General features: G+C 35.9%; 1 protein-coding gene across 22 annotated transcripts in view; it reads left to right on the top strand.

Moving 5' to 3' along the window:
- C2CD5 (C2 calcium dependent domain containing 5) overlaps positions 1-22,600 on the top strand; it is a 68,055-nt gene that overhangs the window by 30,936 nt on the left and 14,519 nt on the right. For 17 of the 22 annotated variants that reach the window (XM_086479252.1, XM_086479223.1, XM_086479214.1 and 14 more), the window contains 7 exons: positions 9,856-9,970; positions 12,423-12,518; positions 14,279-14,470; positions 17,270-17,456; positions 18,480-18,644; positions 18,986-19,126; positions 21,996-22,059. In XM_086479252.1, coding sequence (XP_086335378.1) covers positions 9,856-9,970; positions 12,423-12,518; positions 14,279-14,470; positions 17,270-17,456; positions 18,480-18,644; positions 18,986-19,126; positions 21,996-22,059 — 960 coding nt within the window. Of the gene's footprint in view, positions 1-9,855; positions 9,971-12,422; positions 12,612-14,278; positions 14,471-17,269; positions 17,457-18,479; positions 18,645-18,985; positions 19,127-21,995; positions 22,060-22,600 lie in introns of all 22 variants that reach the window. The other 5 variants (XM_086479244.1, XM_086479261.1, XM_086479131.1 and 2 more) reach the window with 2 other exon arrangements.

Raw genomic sequence — 22,600 nt, 5'->3', positions numbered from 1 at the left:
TCAGAAACACAGAGGATAAAAGATTGTTAATAAAATTCCTAAGGCTCTTCTGAGCTCCTTGTGTGATATCCAGATTCACTGTAGGAGTGTGGGATTCTCCAGAACTCTAGTTATGTGTAGGACGAAATGCAAGAGGGAAGCTTGAATATGTTTTGGTTCTGTAACTGAATGCCTTTCTTTCACAGAAATACAAACATACAGTGAATGTGCAAATCACATTTCATTCTGCTGCCTGGTGTGTAAATGTGGCATACTTTTAGGATCACAGTAGAAAATGTCAGAATGTTTTTGTTAGTGTCTGATGTGGATATCCTTCAGAACTAGTAGAAAAATGGCATTTTAAGCTTGACCTCTTGCCTTTTCTTGGAGAATTTCCAGGTTGACTTCTCGTACATCAGTGTGTGTTGGTATGATAATGGGAGGTTAAGGCAGTTGTCAGAGGCTTTTCTGAGCAGAGTGAGGGGTGCAATGTTTTTCAGTAATATTTTACTCTACTTTTCTGCAACCTTTCCAGAGGAGCAACTATTCTTGGATGGGTTTTATGGTGTATGTGAATGGTGTTTGAATATTATTTTTGAAGCAGATGCACCCTTCTATTAATGAAATAATTTTCTTTGGGACTGTGCATTATTTTTCTTTTGAAGAGTTCTGAGTAGATATTTAAGTGAACAAAAGGGTGGTTGCTGTCAGTGAGTATAGAATAATATTCCTATGTTCTGTTAAGAGATTAATAAATTAATAAATTAGCATTTTAAAATCTTTATTTTACAATTCTTTGCCTAATAGTAAGTAATGCTATTTAATCTGTTCATGTTGATTTAAAAGTCTCTCTGAAATTTGGCTAATGCTCTGAGAGCCATCATAGACTTTTCACTGCACAAATGCTCCAATAAAGCTGTTGCTTATTGCGCCACTGCAGTTTGGGTTTGAATTGATAGTACATAGGAGAGAGAATCTTGGTCTTGCAGAAAATTGTTATTTTTGCACGTAACTCTTCCTAATTTCAAAATATGGAGGTTGACTAAAATACTGTCTTGATACACTTTTCATAGTGGATTGCAATGAGTTTTTTCAGCCTTATGATGTGTCACTCTATGGTTGCGAAGATAATAGTTGTAGAACTTCTTGCCTGGCTCAAAATGTATTATTGTTAAAGAAAAACTAAAATTATTCTAGTTGAAAAGGTGCCTTCCTGACTGCTACGTAATTACAGGTAAACGTGTCCTTGTAAAATGCCTATGGACAGTATTGTAGGAAAATAGCAGATAACACAAGTTTTAACTAAGCGTGCCAGGATTATAGAAATAACTGGTTAAATGTTAATGGATGAGATCATTATCTGAGCTGAATTAGGCACAAGAGATTTTTCCTTCTAAGTGCTATTACTGAAGTTCCTCAACATGCCATGTTTCTTATAAAGAAATACCATAGTTATTGATTTTTTTTTTTTTTTTTTTCTGGTTCAGTTTGTACTTTGGGTTTCTTTTGCTCCAATATTTTCAGTGTTTTTTGTAAGTTTTGAGTTTTTGGTCTGTCTTAATGTGGTCTCAGTGAGGTCCTGAACTCACTCCAAAAGGCACTGTAGGAAAGGCTCCTTGCATCCAGAATCTTAGAGAGGCTTCTCTTGACTAGTTTGTCTTAAAACAAAATAAACAATTGTGACTCTGTAGAAGTAATGAGTGCAGAGGTTCTGTGAATGTGACAAGTAAAAGCCTGAGGAACGTAAACAATGAATAGGAAACACAGAGGCAGTATCGTCTCATGCCAAATAATGCCATCCTTTTTCTGCGGTTGTGCAGTGAGTTAGATGGTCTGCACGGCAGTCTGCAACAAAGTGGCAATCTTATCTGTAAACACCTATCTGTGTTTGTTGAGAGATTAATTTTTTTTGTGTTTAAAATTCTGTATGTTTCTTTCAAGGACTGTGTTGGATAAATTAGTATTTCTGTTGCTTGCTCTGAAGTTCCAGCTAGTTTAGCTTGTTTAAAGCTTTAAATCATATTTGTAGTTTATTTTGTGATACTAGTTATAATGGATAAAATGTGGTTTAAGAAGACCTGTCTTGTTACAGCCTAGTGTCTCCAGCTTTGGGTAATAGCCACTTTGGGTCTGCCATTTGAAGATGTCCTTTGAAGATTGCTCGTGCTTTAAAATAGGTTTTATTTATTGTGTCAAGATGACAAAGCAACAGAGATAGCAGACAGATTAAGTTGTTTCTTTATTACCTAGCAGCTCTTCGAAGTGGCAGACCTTGCCCTTGTTATTGTACTGGGCTCAATTAAAACAGATTCCTAGATCTTCTTTAGTGTCCTGCTCATCTTATGGTTAGAGGAACCTTATGCACAGCTGTGAGGGCTTCACCGTGGTAGGATGAATGTCTGATCGAAATAATAACTAAAAGCTGGAGTGACAAAGTTATATATTTAGGCCTGGCACAGTGATTTTCCCGAGACACATCAATTTCCAGTATTTAGCATTTTGTTATGACTGGGCAGTACTTTTGAACTTTTCTAACTCTAAGGAAGTATGGTGGCATTTAAATCTTTTAAGTTCTCATAATAGTTTAATTTTAGGTTTAATTTTTAGTGTATACATAGTCTGAAGATATTTTCTTTTTTTGTCTTGAAATGCTGTATCTTGATTTTATTCTAGTTTTCTGAAATTTTATTTGTTATATCACATGGTGGTTTCCTTTAGCTATAAATTAGATTATTACTGCAGTTTTGGTATTATTGTAGGATTTTTTTTTTTTTTTAAAGATGATACTTTTTTTGCAGCTTTTGCATTTCTATCAGACCTTCATCTGTGATTGAAAGCAAAAGTTGTAGGATGTATTACTGCTATGGCTATGTAGTTAATGCTTGGTGGTATTTGCAGCAGATTTTGTTGAACTAGTTTATGGAAAATTATTGCCTCAGAGATTACTTTCAATAATTGGAAAACGTTAAATTATGCTGTAGTCCGTTCAAGTGATTTTTGCATGATTATTCCTAAAATCAATGACACATGTAACTTGCAATGTGTGACTGATAGACGAAGTGTAGAACAATGGAGGTTTGCTTTTTTCAGTGTGAAAATCTTAAGTAGTTACTCTTTTTTTTTTTTTTTTTTTTAATCTGGGACATTCTGTTCAAATTTACAAAGTTGAATTAGGTTAGGTCACAAATGTTATGTCACAGTGGACTGTATAAAATATTTGTGTTTGGTGATGTCAGTCAGAAGGCTTACAAGATGCTAATCTTTAGGTATCTGAGTGTTTAAAGTGTTCCAAGGAATATTTACGTGAGATAAGGAACAAATGCAGGGACACTTCTCAAGGCTTGTTGTCAGGGATGTTGAGAATATGAAGTTGTTCTGGACTACATGTCTGAGAGAGTTAGCTGATTGGAAGTTAAGGTAGGATTCCAAAAGCCAAACTCTGAAGTAGGATTTTTATAATTCCCTTTCAGGGGTGAGAATAGATGAAAACATCTCCTGATTAATTTTAAAATTCCTTAATAGAGGTATAATCCCATGCGTTTCTGTCTGAATTACATTCACCCATATTAGAGATACAGAAGCTATGGAGACTCTTGTTTGTTCTGTTTCATACTTAAAGTAACTTCTTTTATTCTTTTTTAATTAAAAACAAAAGTATTCTCTAGCCTCCTAGCAGTGATGTAGGGTTTTTTTCATGGAATTCAGAATATAAGAAAAGAATTGAGGAGTTTTGATGGGAATGTTACTAGGAGGAACAATTTGCTGCTTCTCGATCTTGGGGTATATCTTGGTGGTAAAGCTAACACTCCTCAATAGTGAGCTGCCACTAAAAGGAATGATGCTGCTTGTCTGTATGATTTCTGCCATGTGCTCTTGCAGTCTTCTGGTTGTCATGTAGTGATTTGACCTGACTGACACGATAGAAAACTATCCCTGCAAATGGATGGTTTTGTCTTCAATCAGCCAGCTGAAGTGTCTCATCCTGTAAACGTGTGAAAGCTGGAAGCAGTTTTAATCCTAAATGTTCTTGAAATTGTTTCTTCAGTAATTGAAGAATTTCTTCAACATCCAAACTTAAACCTGCTTTTTGCTCATTCAGCAGTTTGGGCTTGAGAAGTGAGATACATGCTCTGACCTCATCTGGCAGAAAGCACTGATTCAGTATTACTATTCAGGCTGGGTGTTTTGTCTGTAGTTTAAGCTTTGTAGAAGTAAGTGTACCTATTCTCTTTGGTGTGGTTGCACTGTTTTCTGCTGGTTTAGTGTATCTTAGTTTTCGTTTGATAAAGTTTTCATTTGATAAATCCCAATAATCTACATCTTTCGGTATCATAAGCACAGTTTTCATTTTCACATCTTACGGTCTTGAAGATGAATGTAGGGAGTAATTTTTAAAAAAGGATGGAGTGACTTTGAAAATCTTTTGAAAGTTTTAGGTTAGTCTGATGTAGGTTTAGTTACTTGTTACCTGAGGTTTGTTTTTCAGCTTTGCAGACAAAAGGATTTGGCTTTTTGTACACTTATTTAATTGTTAAATATTTCAGATGACAGGAAATATTAAATGTTTATGGGATATCCAGAGAGGATTAAATTAAACTTCAAGGTCCAGAGAAGGCTGCTTGTAAACCTAGCAAAGGTGTCTCTTAAAAAAACCCCAGCCAAACAAAACCTACAAAAAAATACCACACTTTTTTCTGTATAAGCTAACTGATTGGTTTTAATGAAGAAGATATAAGAATAAGGGGATAAAGAAGGTGTGGGTAATGGCTCTGCCTAGTGAAAGACTCAAAGATTGAATTTGAAAGAATATTATTGGTGTCTCCATTGCCGTTTTTGAGACAACAGAACAATGGGTTGTTTGTAGATTGTGAAAACTTTCATGATATGATTATTCTCCTCAATTTGGAATGTTATATTATAAATGTAATAATTTTTAGTAAAGTACACAATATTAAAATAGTTTGAAATTAGTCATACAGTTCCTGCTTCAGAGTAGTTGTCTCAATCTGTCTAGGGATTCAGTTTTATTTAATACAATAACTGTTGAGTTTGATCTGTGTAATCAAGAGACCATTCTTCTTAATTTTTCTTCCATTTTTAAAAATATGTGTGGACCTAGAATAATGTGGATTCTGGCTAAATCTTGAAAGGCCCTGTACAAGTAAACCTCTAGCAAATAACTTTGGAAAGGTGTTGCTTTCTACGAATCAGAAAGTATTGATAGTGTGTTATCTCCAGGTAAAGAATTTGGACAGGATGTAGTCCTATTGACAGCCTCAATAGAAGTCAACCTTATATTTTGAAGGAAAAGAGGTTAATTGGTGGTGAACAGAATGGACTCAAAGAATATTTAGGGCGCAAAATAAATACAGTGCTTTTTAGAAGATAGATGTTTAATAAAATAAGTTTGGAAAGTTTCAGTTGGAGGAGGTTTGAGTTGGCATGATTTTTATAGAATACTGTACTGTTGACAGCATTGTTTCTCAAGTCTTCAACTCCAGAAACAGTGCTTTGTTTCCACTTTATAAATATCATGCCAATTTTGAAACATTATAAAAGTAGATTTAATATTCAGATGTTTGTTTCCAATAAAGGGCGCATAATAGCAGTATGATTTTTGAAAACTTTTTTGCTTAAAGTTGTAGATAAACCTTGCTATAACTACTCAGTAGATTTGCTAGAAAAGCTTGTGATTGAGTGCTATGTATGCTTGCCTTTTTGCTTCCACCTAGAATCCAGGGCCATTACTTTCTGTAACCATTTCAGTGAGCTGCCATAGTTTTCAGTCTGTACTGTCACCTGATCCAAGCATGCGCCAAACTACCCACCGTTTCTGGCTACTGTCTGCTGAATCTGCTTTGCAAACCCTTAGTTCTTAAGCTTTTGCCTTAGCAAAGAACAACAACAGACACTCTTATGGAGTGTACTGGACACATGCCATCCTGCTTCCCTAACTCCTCTAATTGTTTGTGTAAATCCTTAGCTTTACTAAACTTGTAAATGCTACAATGGCATCCCCATGTGAAATTGTGTGGCTCATGTGTCAAAAAAGGCTGCTTGTGAAAATATTTGTCAGAAGAATATGAATGCTACACATTGCACTGCATTCAGTGTTTTGTATCAATTTATTATTGCAATGTCATGGTGTTTGATTTTAATTGTAGACAATCATTTTGTGTTTTAATATGCAAAGGTAAGTTCATGTAAACTGTGAATGTACAGTATTTATATATAAACATACTGGTTCATATTTTTGGCCTCTTTCTGGAAGAAAAAAACCCTCAATTAAATGTCTTAAGCAGAGAACCTAGTCTTCTTTACAAACACTTGTTAATGCATGACTTGTATAGAAATTTTTGAACTTGTGCAATAAGAATTTGTTGGATTTTTTTGAAAGATATTGGGCCTGATCCTGTTAACACTGAAGACAATGGCTGGAAAGGTGTTCTCATCTCTTAATAAGAATGAAAATAATCTATTATATTACTGTAGTTAATAGTTTTGTTAATTCTGTTGTTGAATAGATTCTCAGAGTAAAGGGTTAAATGTTTTTTTAGCAAGGCATAGTGTTGAGCAACTTCACAACAATATGTGCTTTCCATTATGATGAAGTGTTCTTGTAGATAAGTTAGGTGAGAAAAGTGTGTTAACTCTGATAGGAATTTGTTCCTAAAGTTTAATTTAAACTATAAATTTTTGTGGAGGAAAGTTAAATGTTTGCATAGAATTTGGGACCCGTCACTATTTCTACCTTTTCTGTCCCCCTTAAGCATATCTGTTCCCTTTTAGCATTTCATTCTGTTTCAGTTTTTGCTTTGGCTACATATCTTTTCAGTGTCATGTTCTTGTTTGTAATCTTATTCTTCATTCCACAGCACTTTCTCTGTTCATCTCCAGTCACTTCACCTGTTGCTCATTTTCAGCTCCTTTGTCATGACTTCACATTTTCTTGCACTTCTTGTCATAGAAAGTTCATTGGTGACAGGTAGTAGCAGTTTTTGCCAAATGGTACCAAAAAGTGATGATTTTGTAAATTTGGCTTTTTTTGTCTTTGTTTATGACTAGTAAAAGGTTACTTCTCCTTTACAGGTCATTTTTCTGTGAAATACAAAAATTTGTGTGGCTGTTCGATCAATGTTTATAGCCAGCTGCCTGTGATCAAGTCTAGTTGAGTAAGAATTGTTCTGCATAGTCAGTGAACCACTTTTCCCACTACTTGAGACTTTTCTGTTATAGAGAGAAACACACATCGATGAGCAGTCTTCTTGTCTGTTACTGGATGGGGAAGGAGGAATTGCTTCCAAGATCCGTGTCATCATAGAACCATAGAATGGTTTGGGTTGGAAGGGATCTTAAAGACCATCTAGTTCCAACCCCCCTGCCATAGGTGGGGACACCTCCCACCAGACCAGGTTGCTCCAAGCCCCATCCAGCCTGGCCTTGAACACTGCCAGGGAGGGGGCAGCGACAGCTTCTCTGGGCAACCTGTGCCAGTGTCTCACCACCCTCACAGTAAATAACTTCTTTCTAGTATCTAATGTAAATCTCCCCTCTTGTACTATCACTACCCTCCCTGATCAAGAGTCCCTCTCCACCTTTCCTGTAGGCCCCTCTGAAGTACTGGGAGGCTGCTATAAGGTCCATTCCACCATAAAGAGTTAGTGATAACATTTACAGAACGTGCTTGTGGTCTCACATCTCCCATACAGCTCTCTATTTTGTCAAATGTTGCAGCCTTTGCCTTAAAATGGATTTCCAAAGTGGCTCCATTCACCTACCCCTGCTGCCATTAACTGGTGGCAGTAACCACAGCCTCTGTTCAGACAGAGGTGCACACACAAAACAGAAGACATCTCGCCTCCCCCTTTCCTTTATATGTACCACAAATGGTTCTCATAGCTGAACTTGGGAACTCCAGCCCTGGGATTGATGGTTTATTTCTGCATGATTGTCAGCTTTTTGCAAGCTGTACAGTGTGAGACCTTGCTAGCAGGGACTACAACCATCTGAGTCTGGATTAATGTGTATCATGTTGAGGATTTGATTTTTCCCGGTCAGTGGAAGTATTTAAACAGTGTTTTCAAGTTGAGAGACAGCAAACTACAGTGCCTTAAAATTCTACTAGTAATGCATTGAAACTTTCTGAAGGTGAATTCGCATATAATGGAACATGATTGATGCAGTTAATGAAATCCTTAGTCTGTTTTGTGTCTTAATGTGTATATTTTTGTCTTGATTGTGGAGAACCTTCCTAAGAATTATCACTAAAGGTTTTTTTTCTGTTCAGTACTCATTTACTAAAGCAAAGGCTGGATAAACTTCAGTCTGAACACCCAAGGCTGCTGTTAGTCCACACAATGCTAGGAGTTAACACAAGCATTGACATCTAAAGATAGGTGTAGCTGAATATACATACTTCTGTGCTTTTTAAAAAAAATTTAACAAGTGATCATTAGTTTATTTTAGAAAGCTGAAAGACTAGTTTTAAGTGAAAAATTGAGGTAAATTCATGAATGAATACATCTTGCTGGTACAATGTTTTTGTTTTGGTAAATTTCAAAATATGTGTATATCTACATCTTTCATTTTTGTCATGTTGTCAGAGAACCTAGTGTATGATATATGGTTATCATACACTATATTTATAAATATTCCTGGTAGTGCAAAATTGGTTCCGAATGACTCTCAGGTTTTGACATTACTATTTTAAATTATGATTCAGCAGGGAGATTTCAATGGCTAGAAGTTTTGTGTATGTACAAAGTTCAGTTGATTTCAGGGAAATTTGTGTAAGAATCTGTCTACTCAGAACCCTTTGTACCATCTGAGTGCCTATTGCTTGTTATTGTCTTTCCCCCTTATCAACAATTAACATAGTTTTCAACTAAGTTCATTGGTACAGGTAAGCCATTTTCGAAAGAAGAAACAGGTGATTGACAAACTCTAATTGTAAATGACAATACTTACTGACGACTTATGTAAAAGGCTTGCAAGACAAGAGCTTTAGTTCTGGGAAACTAATTGCTGAACAGTTAAAATCAATGGATTGCATAAACTTATTCTGGTAGTACTGTTTTTTGCATTTTTAATGTAGTATTCAAGAAAAGGTTACGTTTTAACATACAACCTCAAAGACAATAAAGGTAATTAGAGTCTATTGGGAGGTGGGGGAAAGGTGTGGGAAGGTGTGGATGCCAGGATACTGAAGCAAAAAAGCATTGACAAATACATAGTCAACATACATCTTGTACTTCTTAATGTTGTTAATGTAGAAGTAGCTTCAAATACCTATGGCTTCTCAAAGTTAGAAGTGCTGAAATAAGGACCACAGACCTGTGTGTTTGATTGGTGAGACAGTCTTGAACATGTTTTTAAAATCTGGTTAACAGAGAACTGCTTGCAGTACAAAAAATTATTGAGGTTATTTCAAAGATGTCAAATGTATATCGAAGTAAAATACTACTTTATTACTACAAATACTGTTTCATTACTACTACTACTAGCTTTTCAATATTACAGAGTACCTGTAATGCTTTGCAAGTTACACGCTGCTCTCATCTTGTTGGAAACTGACAGTATGGTCTTCAAGTGGGTAGAGATTGGAACAGTATCTACAGTATTTTGGTGTTAAATGTCATATGGAAAACAACAAGAATGCAGTAATTTGTCAGAACCTGTTCACATGGGTGATAAACAAGAAAATTTGATGGAAAAGCCCTGTTAGTGTTTGCTTGAAGTGTGATAGCTAGGAAAAAAAAAGTGTCCAGGTACAACAAAACATAAGGATATGAAAAATTCAACTTTTCATATTAATTGCATGAATCTTTATGCTGATATAGTGCAGAATAGTGAACTGATTTATACTTTGTCTTTCAGATGAACCAGAGACACGAGATGCATGGTGGGCAGAAATCAGACAAGAAATAAAATCCCATGCCAAGGCATTGGGGTGTCATGCTGTAGTGGGCTACAGTGAATCAACTAGCATTTGGTAAATCATGATCATGATTTGATTTTCAAACTACGACAGAGAATTTCCTCTTAGTGGATTAAAAGTGATGAACACAGTTATTGGTACTGTGCAGTATACCTCCTTTGGAGAGTTTGTTAAAGTAACTTCCTGAGATTTCAGTATTGTGCTGCTTCTTTTTTTCTTTTAATATGTTTTGGGTTGGGTTTTTATTGGGTTTTAAGGTTTTGCTAATGAACATTACAATTCTTATTTAAAAAAAAATTCCAGCCCACATATGTGCTTTTGTACTAATTTATCTCTGAAGTTTTCTAAATCTAACCTACCTAAATAGTTAAGACTGTTCCTGAAAGTGTATGTATTGCAGTTTCATTATTGGGTAACAACTGGCAGACCAGTACTTAGATGGTAAACTTCAAACTTATGGCACAACGTATTAATTGTAAGTTAAAGGAGAACATGCTGCCTGATAGATCTGGAATACTTCAGGTGTAACCACTCTGTATTTCTTTTGGGAAAATGCATGTCATTACCTTTCAGTACTACAGTAGTGTTTAACATGTTAAGCTGCAGCTCTGCAGTAGTTTTTCTGAGGCTGAGTTCCAGAGCCCTGCATCCTGTTCAGGCCAAGCTGCAGTGTCTTACTGTATTCTCTTTGGCTAAGAAAATACCAGTCTTGTGTATTTTGGTGACTTAATAACAAACTTTGTAAGAGACTTGGAGATTGAGAAATAATGTTAAATTTATCTAATTATTTGTCCTTCTCTATGGCCCAGGAAAGGTTGTGCCTTTCTAGCTCTGGAAAGTAACCTATGAAGAGCTCCTCCTAGGGCCAACAGTGTCTGGCTGGTGTCAAGCAGAAAAGTACTCTGGCTCACTAGTTGTTTTGAAATGCTTTAGGAAAGTAACTGAAGCAAATTCAGATACCTGAATTTATTTTCTGTCAAGTTAATTTTGCCTAAATATTTTAAAGAAAAAGGTTTGCTTTTTCAAAGAGAGAAAGAAGTAGGAAAAAGTTTAATTTTACTTTGCAACTGATAAGTTGAAGAAGGAAATAAAGAGTTATGCAGTGCTTTCATGAGTGCCCACCATCTGTTGGTAAAGTAGTGAGATAACCAGAAATGATCGGTCTGAAAGCCACAGGATGGATTGCTTCACATCTATTGCTCCTTCACGTTTGTTGCTTCACTGCAGGTTAAAAACAAACAAACACCAAATATATTGATTTTCATGAAATTTGAAAACAATTTTTGGAAGTCAAGTGCTTGTGCTAGCGGAGTAGGAGAACAGGAGAATTTACAGACAAGACATGGATTGTATTCCATATGCTGTCTTGTCTGGTTATGTCCTGTCTTGCTTGGTGTATTAAAGACCATATTTACTTCAGGATTGCAATGTGCAAGTTTCCATCTCTGACAGATGAACTTGCACTACAAGTGGAAAATTTATTCCTTTGGCTGTCAGTCTCCTTGTAAAGAGCATGAATATTTTTAAACTTTTTTTCCACCTTACCTATGGGGAAAGAATATAAATAGGCAGTCAGTTATTGGGTTATTTCACACTTTCATTTTTCTTAAGGAATTTAATGTGGTAGTATTTGATCATTGATACAACAGTTTATTGGAGTTTCCATGCTTACTTACCAGTTCAACTGTATTCCGTGCTTAAAGAACAAGGCTCTGTCTGTAAGTACTGGTCTGCCAGACATGTTATGTATGAAAAATTATTCTAGAAAGAGAAAGAACAAATAAAAAAGGCACATCTGTAATTCTAGAAAATGTGGGAAATTTTTTCCAATATAGTATGTTAAGTACTGAATGTTAGAGATTTGTTTCTTATTTAACAGTTTCAGAACTATTAAAAGCTCTGTGGTTGTAGTTTGTACTTCTGAGAGCTTTAACTCTGCAAAATCATGAATACGGTTGGTACATATGCTATATGTATTGTTATTGTAGTAGTTCATAGTAAAATTTTACTGGTTTGCTACTTTTTATCCTCCAAGAAGCATGCTTGTAGTGTTGTGTTGTAACTTCATTTTGAGAGTGAAAGTTTATAAGATGATGAGGCTCTCGGCTTCCATTTTACTTTGGTAAACAATTACACTTTGGGTTTTTTAATGTTTCTTTGCTCTTGTTGGTTGGCTGGAATTATTTGCCTTGTCAACCATAGTATTGAAAACCATACTTAAACCTGGTTAGCCTTTGTGATTTTACAGCATATTATTGTGACATAGGGCAAAACTCTCTTGTCTTTCTGTTCAGTTCTTCCACATCACTTACTTATACAATGGTTTAAATACTAGAAGAAGAATTTTTTGTGAGGTTTAATGGATAAAATTGCACAAATGCACAAAATTAGTAGTTCTGTTGAATTCATTGAAATGTTTGTACCAGCCTTTTAATCATAACAATTTGAAATAGAATTAGCACTAAATAGTAGGAATTCACTTTGTTGTAATTTTTTTCTCTTATAGTGAAGAGGTCTGTATTTTGTCCGCGTCTGGCACAGCAGCTGTACTGAACCCTAGGTTTCTTCAGGATGGCACCATGGAAGGCTGTTTGGAACAAAGGTTGTCACGGCAGCCTGGCTTCTTTTCCATAGGGTCAGAGAAGGGAGAGGTTGATTTTTTTCCTCAGAGCCAAGATAGTTCTTCTCTATTAGGGTAGGTTACAGTGTTACAGTGCAGGATGCGGGACCAACCACTTTACTGCTTTTCACTAACAACAACAACAACAGAAGTAATGGAACTCTGCACCAAATTAGATACTCTGTTTTTATTTCTAACAGTCTGAATAAGGTAACACATTCGACTACTAACCACAAATCATAACTCAGTTTTTTTCTTTGCTGCTCTTCAGGTATCTTTCTCAACTTTATATCACATCATACATCTGTCATTTTTTTTATAGTCAATTACATAAGCCAAAAACTGCCGTGGTTGTAGTATGTGTATATATGCTCTCTATATACTCTTTAAGAGCTGTATGGGACATAAAATAGCTTGGTTGTAAAACAGAGATGGTGCTAGATTTTTACAAAAGATGTTTGTTTTAGTTCAAGATCATGGACAAAATCATGAAACTGAAGAAAACCAGGAAGTTTCTCTTTGTTTCTCGTCTTGCAAATAAAATTTGAAGAATGAGTATTGGCAGACAGTTATTTTTGGGAAAAATAATTAGATTAACTAATGCACGTTGGTAATTTATTATGTGTTCATCAGGACAGTCATCAAATATTTCAAGGGATTATTTAACTTGTAAGTAAGGCTATTACACCTTAGCACTTGCATTACTTTTTCCTTAATAACCCTGCCAACATAGTATTATTTATTACTCTTTTACTTTGTTAGCAGGAGGCCATTATCTTCTTGTGTAGATAGACTTTTGAAAACTGTAGCCAGAAAAAAAATATTTCTTTTAAGTATTCACTGTATGATGGAGAAGAAGAAATGGCATGTTCATAACATGAAGAAAATTGCATTTTTATCAAAATATGCATTTTGGTGCTACTAAGAGTCTTAGCATAGATTAGAAATGCCAGAGGAAGGTAAAACAACTAAATGGACAAAACCCATGTCTGAGACCAAAATATATTTGCCAAAGGCTGTGATAACTGGTGTTCTAAGTCAGTTGCTTAAGCATCTCCCCAGAATTCCCTGAGAATTGTTTATGTGAAAGAATGAATTTGCAGTGATGCAGTTAGTTTATGCTTTCCTTGTTCATATTTTCATAGTGGTCATTTTTGGATATTTCTTATGGGGGAGTGGAACTAAGTATTCTAAGTGAATAACAAGTTTTACCTAATACCTTATCTTAGAAAATAACCTTGCTACTCTTCTTACAATGTTAATATAGATTGTGCTGCTTCTCAGTAGGATGGTTGGTTTGTGGTTTATGTTCTCCTTAGGTTTGTGTAGGTTTTTGGACACAATCCATGTAAAAGAGTCTTCTCATTTTATTTGGTACAGCCAGTTCTCTCTAAAACTGTTGTACCATGGACTACATTTAGAAATCATAATGCTTAAAGCTAGCTCAGTATGTTTTAGGTTTATATAAATTGTTGATCATTGGATGTGCTTTTTCTTGATCCCTGCATAAAAAGTTTCAATGCAAGTTTTATTTATTGCATTTTAGCTAGTAGTGTGCAGCCTGATTTTATTCTCCTAATTAATAAAGTGCAGTAGTTATCAAACTGGTATAATGGAGCAGAGTGTAGCTGCAGTGTATGATTGAAGTAGGTATCTGTAGGTGTTTATACACATGTGCATGTATTGATTGTTGTTAATAAGATGCAGATGTTTTAAGTATGTTCTCCATAATGTATTTTTAGGATTGAAGAAGCTTCACCACCAGGTTGTGGATTTTGCCATATACCATACGATGAATTGAACATGCCATTCCCTGCTCACCTCACTTATTGTTACAACTGCAGGAAGCAAAAAGTTCCTGATGTCCTCTTCACCACAATTGATCTTCCTGTAGAGGCAGTAGTTATTGGGAAGGGATGTCTTATTCAAGCCAGGTATCTATCAAAACATTTTCTTAGTAAAGGTTTTGGAGATCTTTGAAAGAATTCCTGTTTCTAATATGTCATCAAACCTTAAATTTTTATGTTGAATTGCTAGGAGTTAAAGACAATGTATTAGGGTGCTGGAGGAGGAGGACAGCCGCCTTCTCCCCGTGTGTTACATGCCATGGCTGTTGATGGACATCTGGTAACTTATCCATGTTGATGGACGTGTGGTTATGCCTTTTTTCCTAATGCCTATGGAAACTGCTGTATTTTGGCTGTGTGGATGTAAGAGTTTTCATGCTGTTTGGGATGGCTAACGTGGTCAGATATAGTTATTGCACTGGAAGTTCAATGAACTGTTTAAGTCAATTGTGTTAATTCTGTGCTGATGTCCATAACTGAACATGATTTCTATAGAATTGTTGGCTGTGTCCAGTTTATGCTGTAGTCTTTGAATTTGAATTTGGGAAAGGGCATAAAGTGGTTTACAGTGGGAAAGAAGGAAGGATTAGCTGTGTGCAGTCTGTATGGCTGGCCAGCTACATGGATAAATAACTGTTTGGATGGTTGGGCTCAGAGTGTAGTGGTTCATGGTTTGTAACCTACTTGGATGGCCGTGACAAGTATAATACAGTCTGTAGTGGGACCTGTCCTGTTGAACATATTAATGATGTAGAGGGGATGATGGACTGCATTCTCTTCACTACAATGAGCGGGACCAGACAATATGATACCTGTCCAGTTTTGTCCCCCTCTGAGAGTAAGACAGACATCAGAAAACTAGAGCGAGTTCAGTGGAGGGCCACTAAGGGAGTAAGGAGCACCTGCCTTATGAAAAGAAGCTGCAGGTGCTGCACTTGTTCAGTCTGGAGAGAGGAGGGATTTAGGGGTACCTAATAGCAGCCTGCAAGTACCTATGAGGAGGTTATGGAGCATATGTAGCCAGGGTCTGCACACTGGGAGTCTGAGAGACAGTGGGCCTAAGTTGAAGCAAGAGAGACTCAGGGTGGATATAAGGAAAAACTGCTTAGCCATGAGGACAGTCAGGCAGTGGAGCAGATTGCCTAGGAGGTTGTGCAGTGTCCATCTTTGGGGAGTTTTGAAGACCTGACTGGATAAATCTTGGAGCATCCTGGTCCGAGCTCGGAGTTGACCCTGCTTTGTCTGTACAGGAGGTTGGACTGGAGACCTCCTGAAGTCCCTTCTCACCTGAGTTTTTTTTATGATCCTATGATCGTCATTCTCTGACACCCGCTAGAGCAGAATTACTGGAGCTACTGTGTAGAGATGTGTTCTATGCTCCTCCTTTGATATTAAACTCAGTTCAGCACCATTGCAGAAACTGACTTTTACTGTTTCACAGTGGTCCCCGATCTGTCTCTGGAGCACTTGCAGATGTCCCATTTTCTCTAGAATGTTTCCTTAGATATGCCCCCCCCCCCAAAAAAAAAAGAAAAAGACTTGAAGCTATACTTAGAAAGATTTTGAGGTGAACTTGTTAACAGTTGGGTGAATTACTATGTTTTCCTGATCATGTAATAAATGTGGTCCTTAGAAGAAAGTGTTGTCTGTTTATATCACTAAAATGTACAGTTGTCACTTGCTCTTTCTGAACAAAAATCTGTCACTGAAAGCAGGCAGTCTGTGGAGTTTGAATTTCAGCTTATGGGACTAAACCCAGAGAGTGGAATATGACTGACATTATATAGTCAGAGATGAGATTTCTGTGCTTGCTCTTTTATTCTTTTAAGATAAAGTATTTTTAGTCTGGTTAATGCTTGAGCTGTGAGGGCACTCAGTTTTTTCTTTATTCTGAAGTGAGCTTTGAATAACTGTATTAATAGGAATTTTAAAAGTTCTACCAATAGATGTAATTTCCTGTGCTTGTACCTGAAGCTTTTAAGGGGTTTGCAGCAACAGAAATAGATGTTTGCATTTGGGATCTTACTAGAGGAAAAGCTGAAAACACGAATTTTCAGTAAGACAGTTGCAAAGAGTTCTTGCAAAGAACTGACATTTTGTTTTACAGTTGCAGCAATCTAGAATAATACACCTCATCCGTTCTGGGGCTCAATTGAAAAGGGCTGCAGTAACTGCCCTTTGAAATAACCTGTTTTTGTGGGGTGGTGTTTAACAAATACCAGATAACTTGCAATATCAAAAGACTGTGTTTATCTTCAGTATTTGCTTTGACAAATTGAGCAGGGCGAATTTGTAACAGTTGCTGCTGTATGATAGCAGTGTTAATATATTTAGCTAAACACCTAGTAGATGGTTGTCTGGAATCTGTAGAAAACTTCTTTACATTGCATAGTTTCTTGGTGCTGTCAAGTTGTTACGACAAAAACCCTGTGTGATGCATGTTGTTTCTGTCTGATAACAGTCCTTAAGTGTGTTTTTAAAAAAGGAGACATGACTTCATTCAGTGATTTACAAAGATACAGTAGTTGTAATTTTTATGTTCTGCTTTGTTAGAGAGTATTTTTGAATGTTGCTGAAGGTGATGTGTTGTTCTGTTTTGTAAGTTTACTTTATGTTACCCACTTTTATTGTTAATATAAATACACAGTTTCCTATTAAAAATGAAAATCAAATCTTACTTATTGAGACTTGGTGCCTCAGTCTGCCTTGATCTTGATAAGGATTTAATATTTCACAGGATTTTAAAATACATTAAAAAGAAACTGATTGTATTACGTTATACAATGAGGAAAAAGAAAATCAAAATTCTCTATGATCACTTTCAATCGTCAACATTCCATTAAAGCTGTTTATCTGCTGATGTCCTGTACTGTTTCATATTGTCAGGTTATGCCGTCTAAAGAAGAAAGCTCAAGCTGAAGCAAATGCAACCTCTATCAGTAATCTCTTGCCTTTTATGGAATATGAAGTGCACACCCAACTGATGAATAAACTTAAGCTGAGAGGAATGAATGCTCTGTTTGGGCTGAGAATTCAGATCACTGTGGGTGAAAATATGCTAATGGGCTTGGCAGTAAGTACAGTTTTAATCTTGGGGCTGTTTTGTTTTATTACAGTATTTTTTTTTTTGACACAAAGCCGTACAAGTATTGTGGAATTCAGATTAACTAGAGATATTAAAATGTCATTTTAAGAATAAATGAAGTGATAGAATGGAATGAGGTGTCTAATTGTTGACAAATCAGGACAGACCGTCTTTCAGTACCAGAAAAAGAAAATTTGAAGCTCTTGAAACTCTGTTAGAGGACAAGATTATTAGAATGGGGATGAAAGCAAAAGAAACTTTAAATGGTTTAAAGGCATAAATTATAGAAAAATGATTGTGTTCTTTAAAGGTCCAGTCAAAGAGGTCCCTATTCCTCAAGTTGCATTACAGTTCTATGACAAGTGAGGTCAATTGAGTCTCTCAATAAATCTTTTGGTTAGTTGCCAACAAGAGAAAGGTCTGTTGCCTCCTCTTTGGTGGCACTGAAGAAATAAATGATAGATTGAAAATGTCTTAAAGATAGTCAAGAAATGTTCATTAACAATATTTTCTAACCTCATTCTGTCATGTGGGGTTAGAATAGCGAAGTATGCTGCTTCTTCCTGCATCAGTGTAAGAGGATGCTTGGGTAATATCGACTGGCTTGTGTGTTCTTTTGTGTGAACTGATGATCTGTTTTATGTAGATAGAAATGGGATTGTCACAACTTTAGTGATACTGTAAATGGTTTGGCCAAGTTTTAAATCCTTGAAACCATCACTTGCCTATGCAAAATGTACTAGGGCAGAGGTTTTAATTCATACTTTGTTTGGAACCTTTAGGTAAGCTCCACTGTGGAAAAGACCCATGGGAAGCAGAGAATTTATTAAAATAATAATAGTTTTTTCAAAAGCGAACAGGAGATCCATTTTTAATGGGAATAGATCATGCTGTAATGTGCATGTCACAATGCTGACGTATTATAGTGTAAGCATTATGGAAAACTTTGTAGGAAGATATAAGAAGTACATGCTTATGTAATGGTCATTTTTCTTAATGACTTTTTAAAAGTCTGCAACAGGTGTGTATCTAGCAGCTTTGCCAACACCTGGTGGTATCCAGATTGCTGGGAAGACTCCAAATGATGGCACCTATGAACAGCATATATCTCACATGCAAAAGAAAATAAATGATACGATAGCAAAAAACAAGGAACTTTATGAGATTAATCCTCCAGTAAGTAAAGCTTTTACAGTCTTAAAAATAAAGCGTTCTGAGTCAAACAGAGATATACCATGTGTGTCCGTGAATTCTTACAGAGTCATTCAGAACATAAGTTGTTTTTTTTAATAGAGATAGAGATTCTTTTCACTATATTTTGGGAACCTACTGGAATTTTCTGATCCCTTAAGCCACATATCCAAATCAGTTTGTACTTTCTTAGATGATTTTTTTTTTTTCCCTCGGTAAAATTATTTTCACAATGTTCTCATTCTTAGAACTGTTAATAAATTGCTTATAATTGAAATTATTTCTAAGCTACATAGAACAGCTGTTAATTTTTATACCCTTTTTAGGAGCTACCTGAAGAAATCATTGGGTCTCCCATTCCAGAGCCAAGACAACGTTCCAGGTTGTTAAGATCTCAGTCAGAAAGCTCTGATGAAGTTACAGAGCTAGACCTTTCACATGGAAAAAAGGACGCTTTTGTCTTGGAGGTGATAAATGTTTTCAGTACTCATTCTCATACTGCTGTTTTCCTGAAATACATGTAAAACAACAGAGAAAAGTTTTCTTACTCGTCTCCAAAGACAATTCTTAAATTGTATACAATTTTTTTCCATTTTCTATCAGACGACAATGTTAAGTATTGGATTTTGCATTGTCTCTCTTTTTCTTATTCTGTTTGCTTAAATCATAGCTATATTATGCCCAGGGACAGTATCTGGAAAAAAGATTGCCCTGCTATTCATGAACGTGTAGCATAATTTAGAATAGTAACTAAGAGCTGTTAAGAAATGCCTTTCTGCCTACTTCAAGCAGCAGTCATGACTGATCCAAAATTTAGATACATATTTTTACAAACATGGAGGTTCTGTGTTGTCACACTTCATATTTAGCAAAGAAGAAGCTTGTATATTCTTCTCATTTCAAACCTTTTATTGTTATAGTTGGATATTCAGAATTGTTAGTTTACAGAACTGGTAGTATTCAAAAAAATGCATGTGTCAAGAGAGCACATAAGACATGTTTCTCTAAATTTCAACTGATGCTTTTCAGAGTTCAAGAATTTACAACTTCAGATAGTATCTTCCAGTTCTTTCTACAGCTACAACTAGAAACAAGAACACTACCTATAGATAAAGAACATACATTTCTTTTACCTCTCTGTTTACTAAAATTCTAAGATGTTATTTTAACATTGTACAATTTTGAAGGAAAGGAGCCAAGTACTAAAGAAGGCTAGAGTTTTGATCATCTTGTAGATAACAGGTATTACAAATACCTGTACTGGACTAAGAAAAAGAAAACAATTGAATTAAATTACAGCCTGTAGTTGCAGCCTAAAGTACATTCAAGACTCCTTTATGTTAATCTTCACAAAGCACTATCTTCATAGAAAATAATCTGGACGAAAACTTGCAGATAGGGAGAATGAGAGAGCACTGTAACAACAGTTCATTTAAAGACAGAGGTAAGAAAGGAGAGTGAAAAAATAACAGGTTGGGAGAGGTTGGTATAATAATAAATTGAGATTGACTGGCTTTTCTGCTCTTTGAGTGAATTTTTGCTCTCCAGTCCGTTACAGGTATACTAAGATTGAAGTAAGTATATTGGGAAGTCCCTAAAAGTAAATTTGAAACTAGTTAGCTCTCATATTAAAAAGAACTGAGGACAGTTTTCATCAAGTATTTTTTGCAGGTGGTCTTAACAGGTTTTTGGTTTTGTTTTAGTATCTGTGTAGATTGACAGGAGTGTAATTGTATCGTCAAAACAAAAGTTATGATAGAAGCTCTCTGAGGCGCTGTATTGAGATGGATGAGCCAATCAGAAAATACTTTGATAAATTCAAAAAGGGTGAAATGCCTTCGTGAAAAACAGAGGACTGTGTAAGGCATTAAAAAAACCAAAGACTGTTACATTGCAAGAGACCCTTTGGACAAGTCATGAAAAATACCAGAAAAACATAAGCCCAGACTCCATTTCACTTTTAAAGGCTGTCAAATAAAAGAGAGGGGGGGGGGGGGGGGAAGCAAATAATAAAAGGCATGCTACTTCTGTCCAGTTGCCTCAGAAAGAAGCATGATACATTATAAGCAAAGATCAGCTGGTTAAGGACTGCATTACATACTGCAAGAAGAGTTCAGCTCTTTTTACAGTTTTCTTCCTTGTACCTTATTTATTAACTGTAGTATATGCGCTTGGGGGGGATAGGAGGAGATCTCCATGTGGAGGGGAAAAATGTAAGTACACTGTAGTGCCCTATAGAGTACTCTATGAATGGTACTAAAGTTAGCAAGAAAAACAAGATCGGATGTTTAAGGACCATCGTTTACTGGTTTACATTATGTGAGTGTGTTGGTCCTCGAATAAGTGTCCCTGTGTTTTGGTAGTTCAATCTTTATAGAAAAAAGGCCTTTTCATCTGTGGAACCACTTATTACTGTCTTTGTTAAGAAATATTCCAGGAGCTTTAGTGAAGCTCCTGACTGATCTTTCAAGAGTGTAATTGTTGTTTGCTGGAAATACGTAAGAAGAAGTGGTAAAAAATTCACTGTTACGAGGAAATGGTAAGAGATGACAGGAAGCAGTTACGAGAGGAAAGGCTGTCTGTACTGCTATTTTAGAAGGGGGGTGGAGGGGGGAAGACTCTCTTACTTTGAGCAGGAGAAGGAGAAACAATACCTGACAGACAACCCTTTAATACTGGAGTTAAAATACAAACAATTTTTGAAATACTTGATAAGTTAGAGGTAAACTTGGATCTCTTGCAGATCAGTAAGCAAATGAACCTAAAGACACACAACACAGAAATATTTACAGAAGGCTGTAGGGTAGATGCGCTCTCAGTCTGATCTAAAGTAACAAAAGTCTTTAAAGATTGCATGAAGTCGAAGTTATTTGGATAGAAAAAACTAATAATCCCCAAATTTACTTTTTCATATTTGATTTTCTGCTGTTCATACTAAGCAAGGTTTTTCAAGTCCTGGAAGGATTTTTATGTGTCATTGGAATAGGCAGGCATTGGTCACATCAGTGTAACATGAGAGTAGCCAAAGTTTCTTAGCTGGAAAAAGTTGTAAGTTGTTCTGTGGACTCTTGTTCAGCATTGTTTTAAAAATTATCTTTTTATCATTCTTGTCTCATCTGCTGCAGTTATTGTGTGTTAATTAAGGGAACTAGTTCTCAGGTGTTAAGCATATCATAGCCTGCTAGTTAAGATTCAGGGGTCTGGTCGAGGAATCCTTTTTTAAAAATCTCAACTCAGCTGCCAGATATAGATCTCTTGATAACAAAGTTTTTACATCTTTCTGAGACTTCTGATTGGAACAACAATGTGATTTGTATCAATTATTCCTTTCTCCAGATTGATGATACAGATGCAATGGAAGACGTACATTCTTTACTGACAGATGTTCCACCACCTTCGGGTACAGTTAAAAACATGTTTTTCTAATCTATGCTGTAGACTGCAAAATGACAAAATAAAACTGGGTTTATTAAAAAAAAAAAAGTTCAGGAGTAACAGTGAAAATATTCTTGAAGTTTTTAGCTTGTGAGATACTCCTGTGAAAAACAAGTCATTAAGCCTTTTATGGGGTTTGTTGCTTATTGAAAACTGAAGTAAACACCCTGATTGTGTGGCATTTTGTAGTTCACTTAGGTACTGTTGCAAATTTGTGGTTATTTCGTACGGATATAACAATTGGATCTTTTCTACTAGTATGCCAGTTTCTGAAGATGTTTAGACTGAAAGGCTAGCTTGTAGGTTTCAGGGTCAATGAAAGTAGAAGTAGAGAGAACAGAATGGTCTTTAAGTATCTGTAGCTATATAATGTCACATACTGGTGTTGTATTCCGAGAATGTTATTTAAAGTGAGCAGTTTGCCCTTCCAGCACTCTCGTGCAGAAAATTCACAAAGGGTATTTGTGTTTTCCTTACTTTGTGATTGTGCCATACTGTCAATTTAA

This window comes from Leptosomus discolor, chromosome 1 (assembly GCF_034619465.1).
Source record: "Leptosomus discolor isolate bLepDis1 chromosome 1, bLepDis1.hap2, whole genome shotgun sequence".
NCBI classification, from domain to species: Eukaryota; Metazoa; Chordata; class Aves; order Leptosomiformes; family Leptosomidae; genus Leptosomus; species Leptosomus discolor.
The sequence above is the reverse complement of the archived record's forward strand: the minus strand, read 5'-3'. Positions and strand labels throughout refer to the sequence as shown.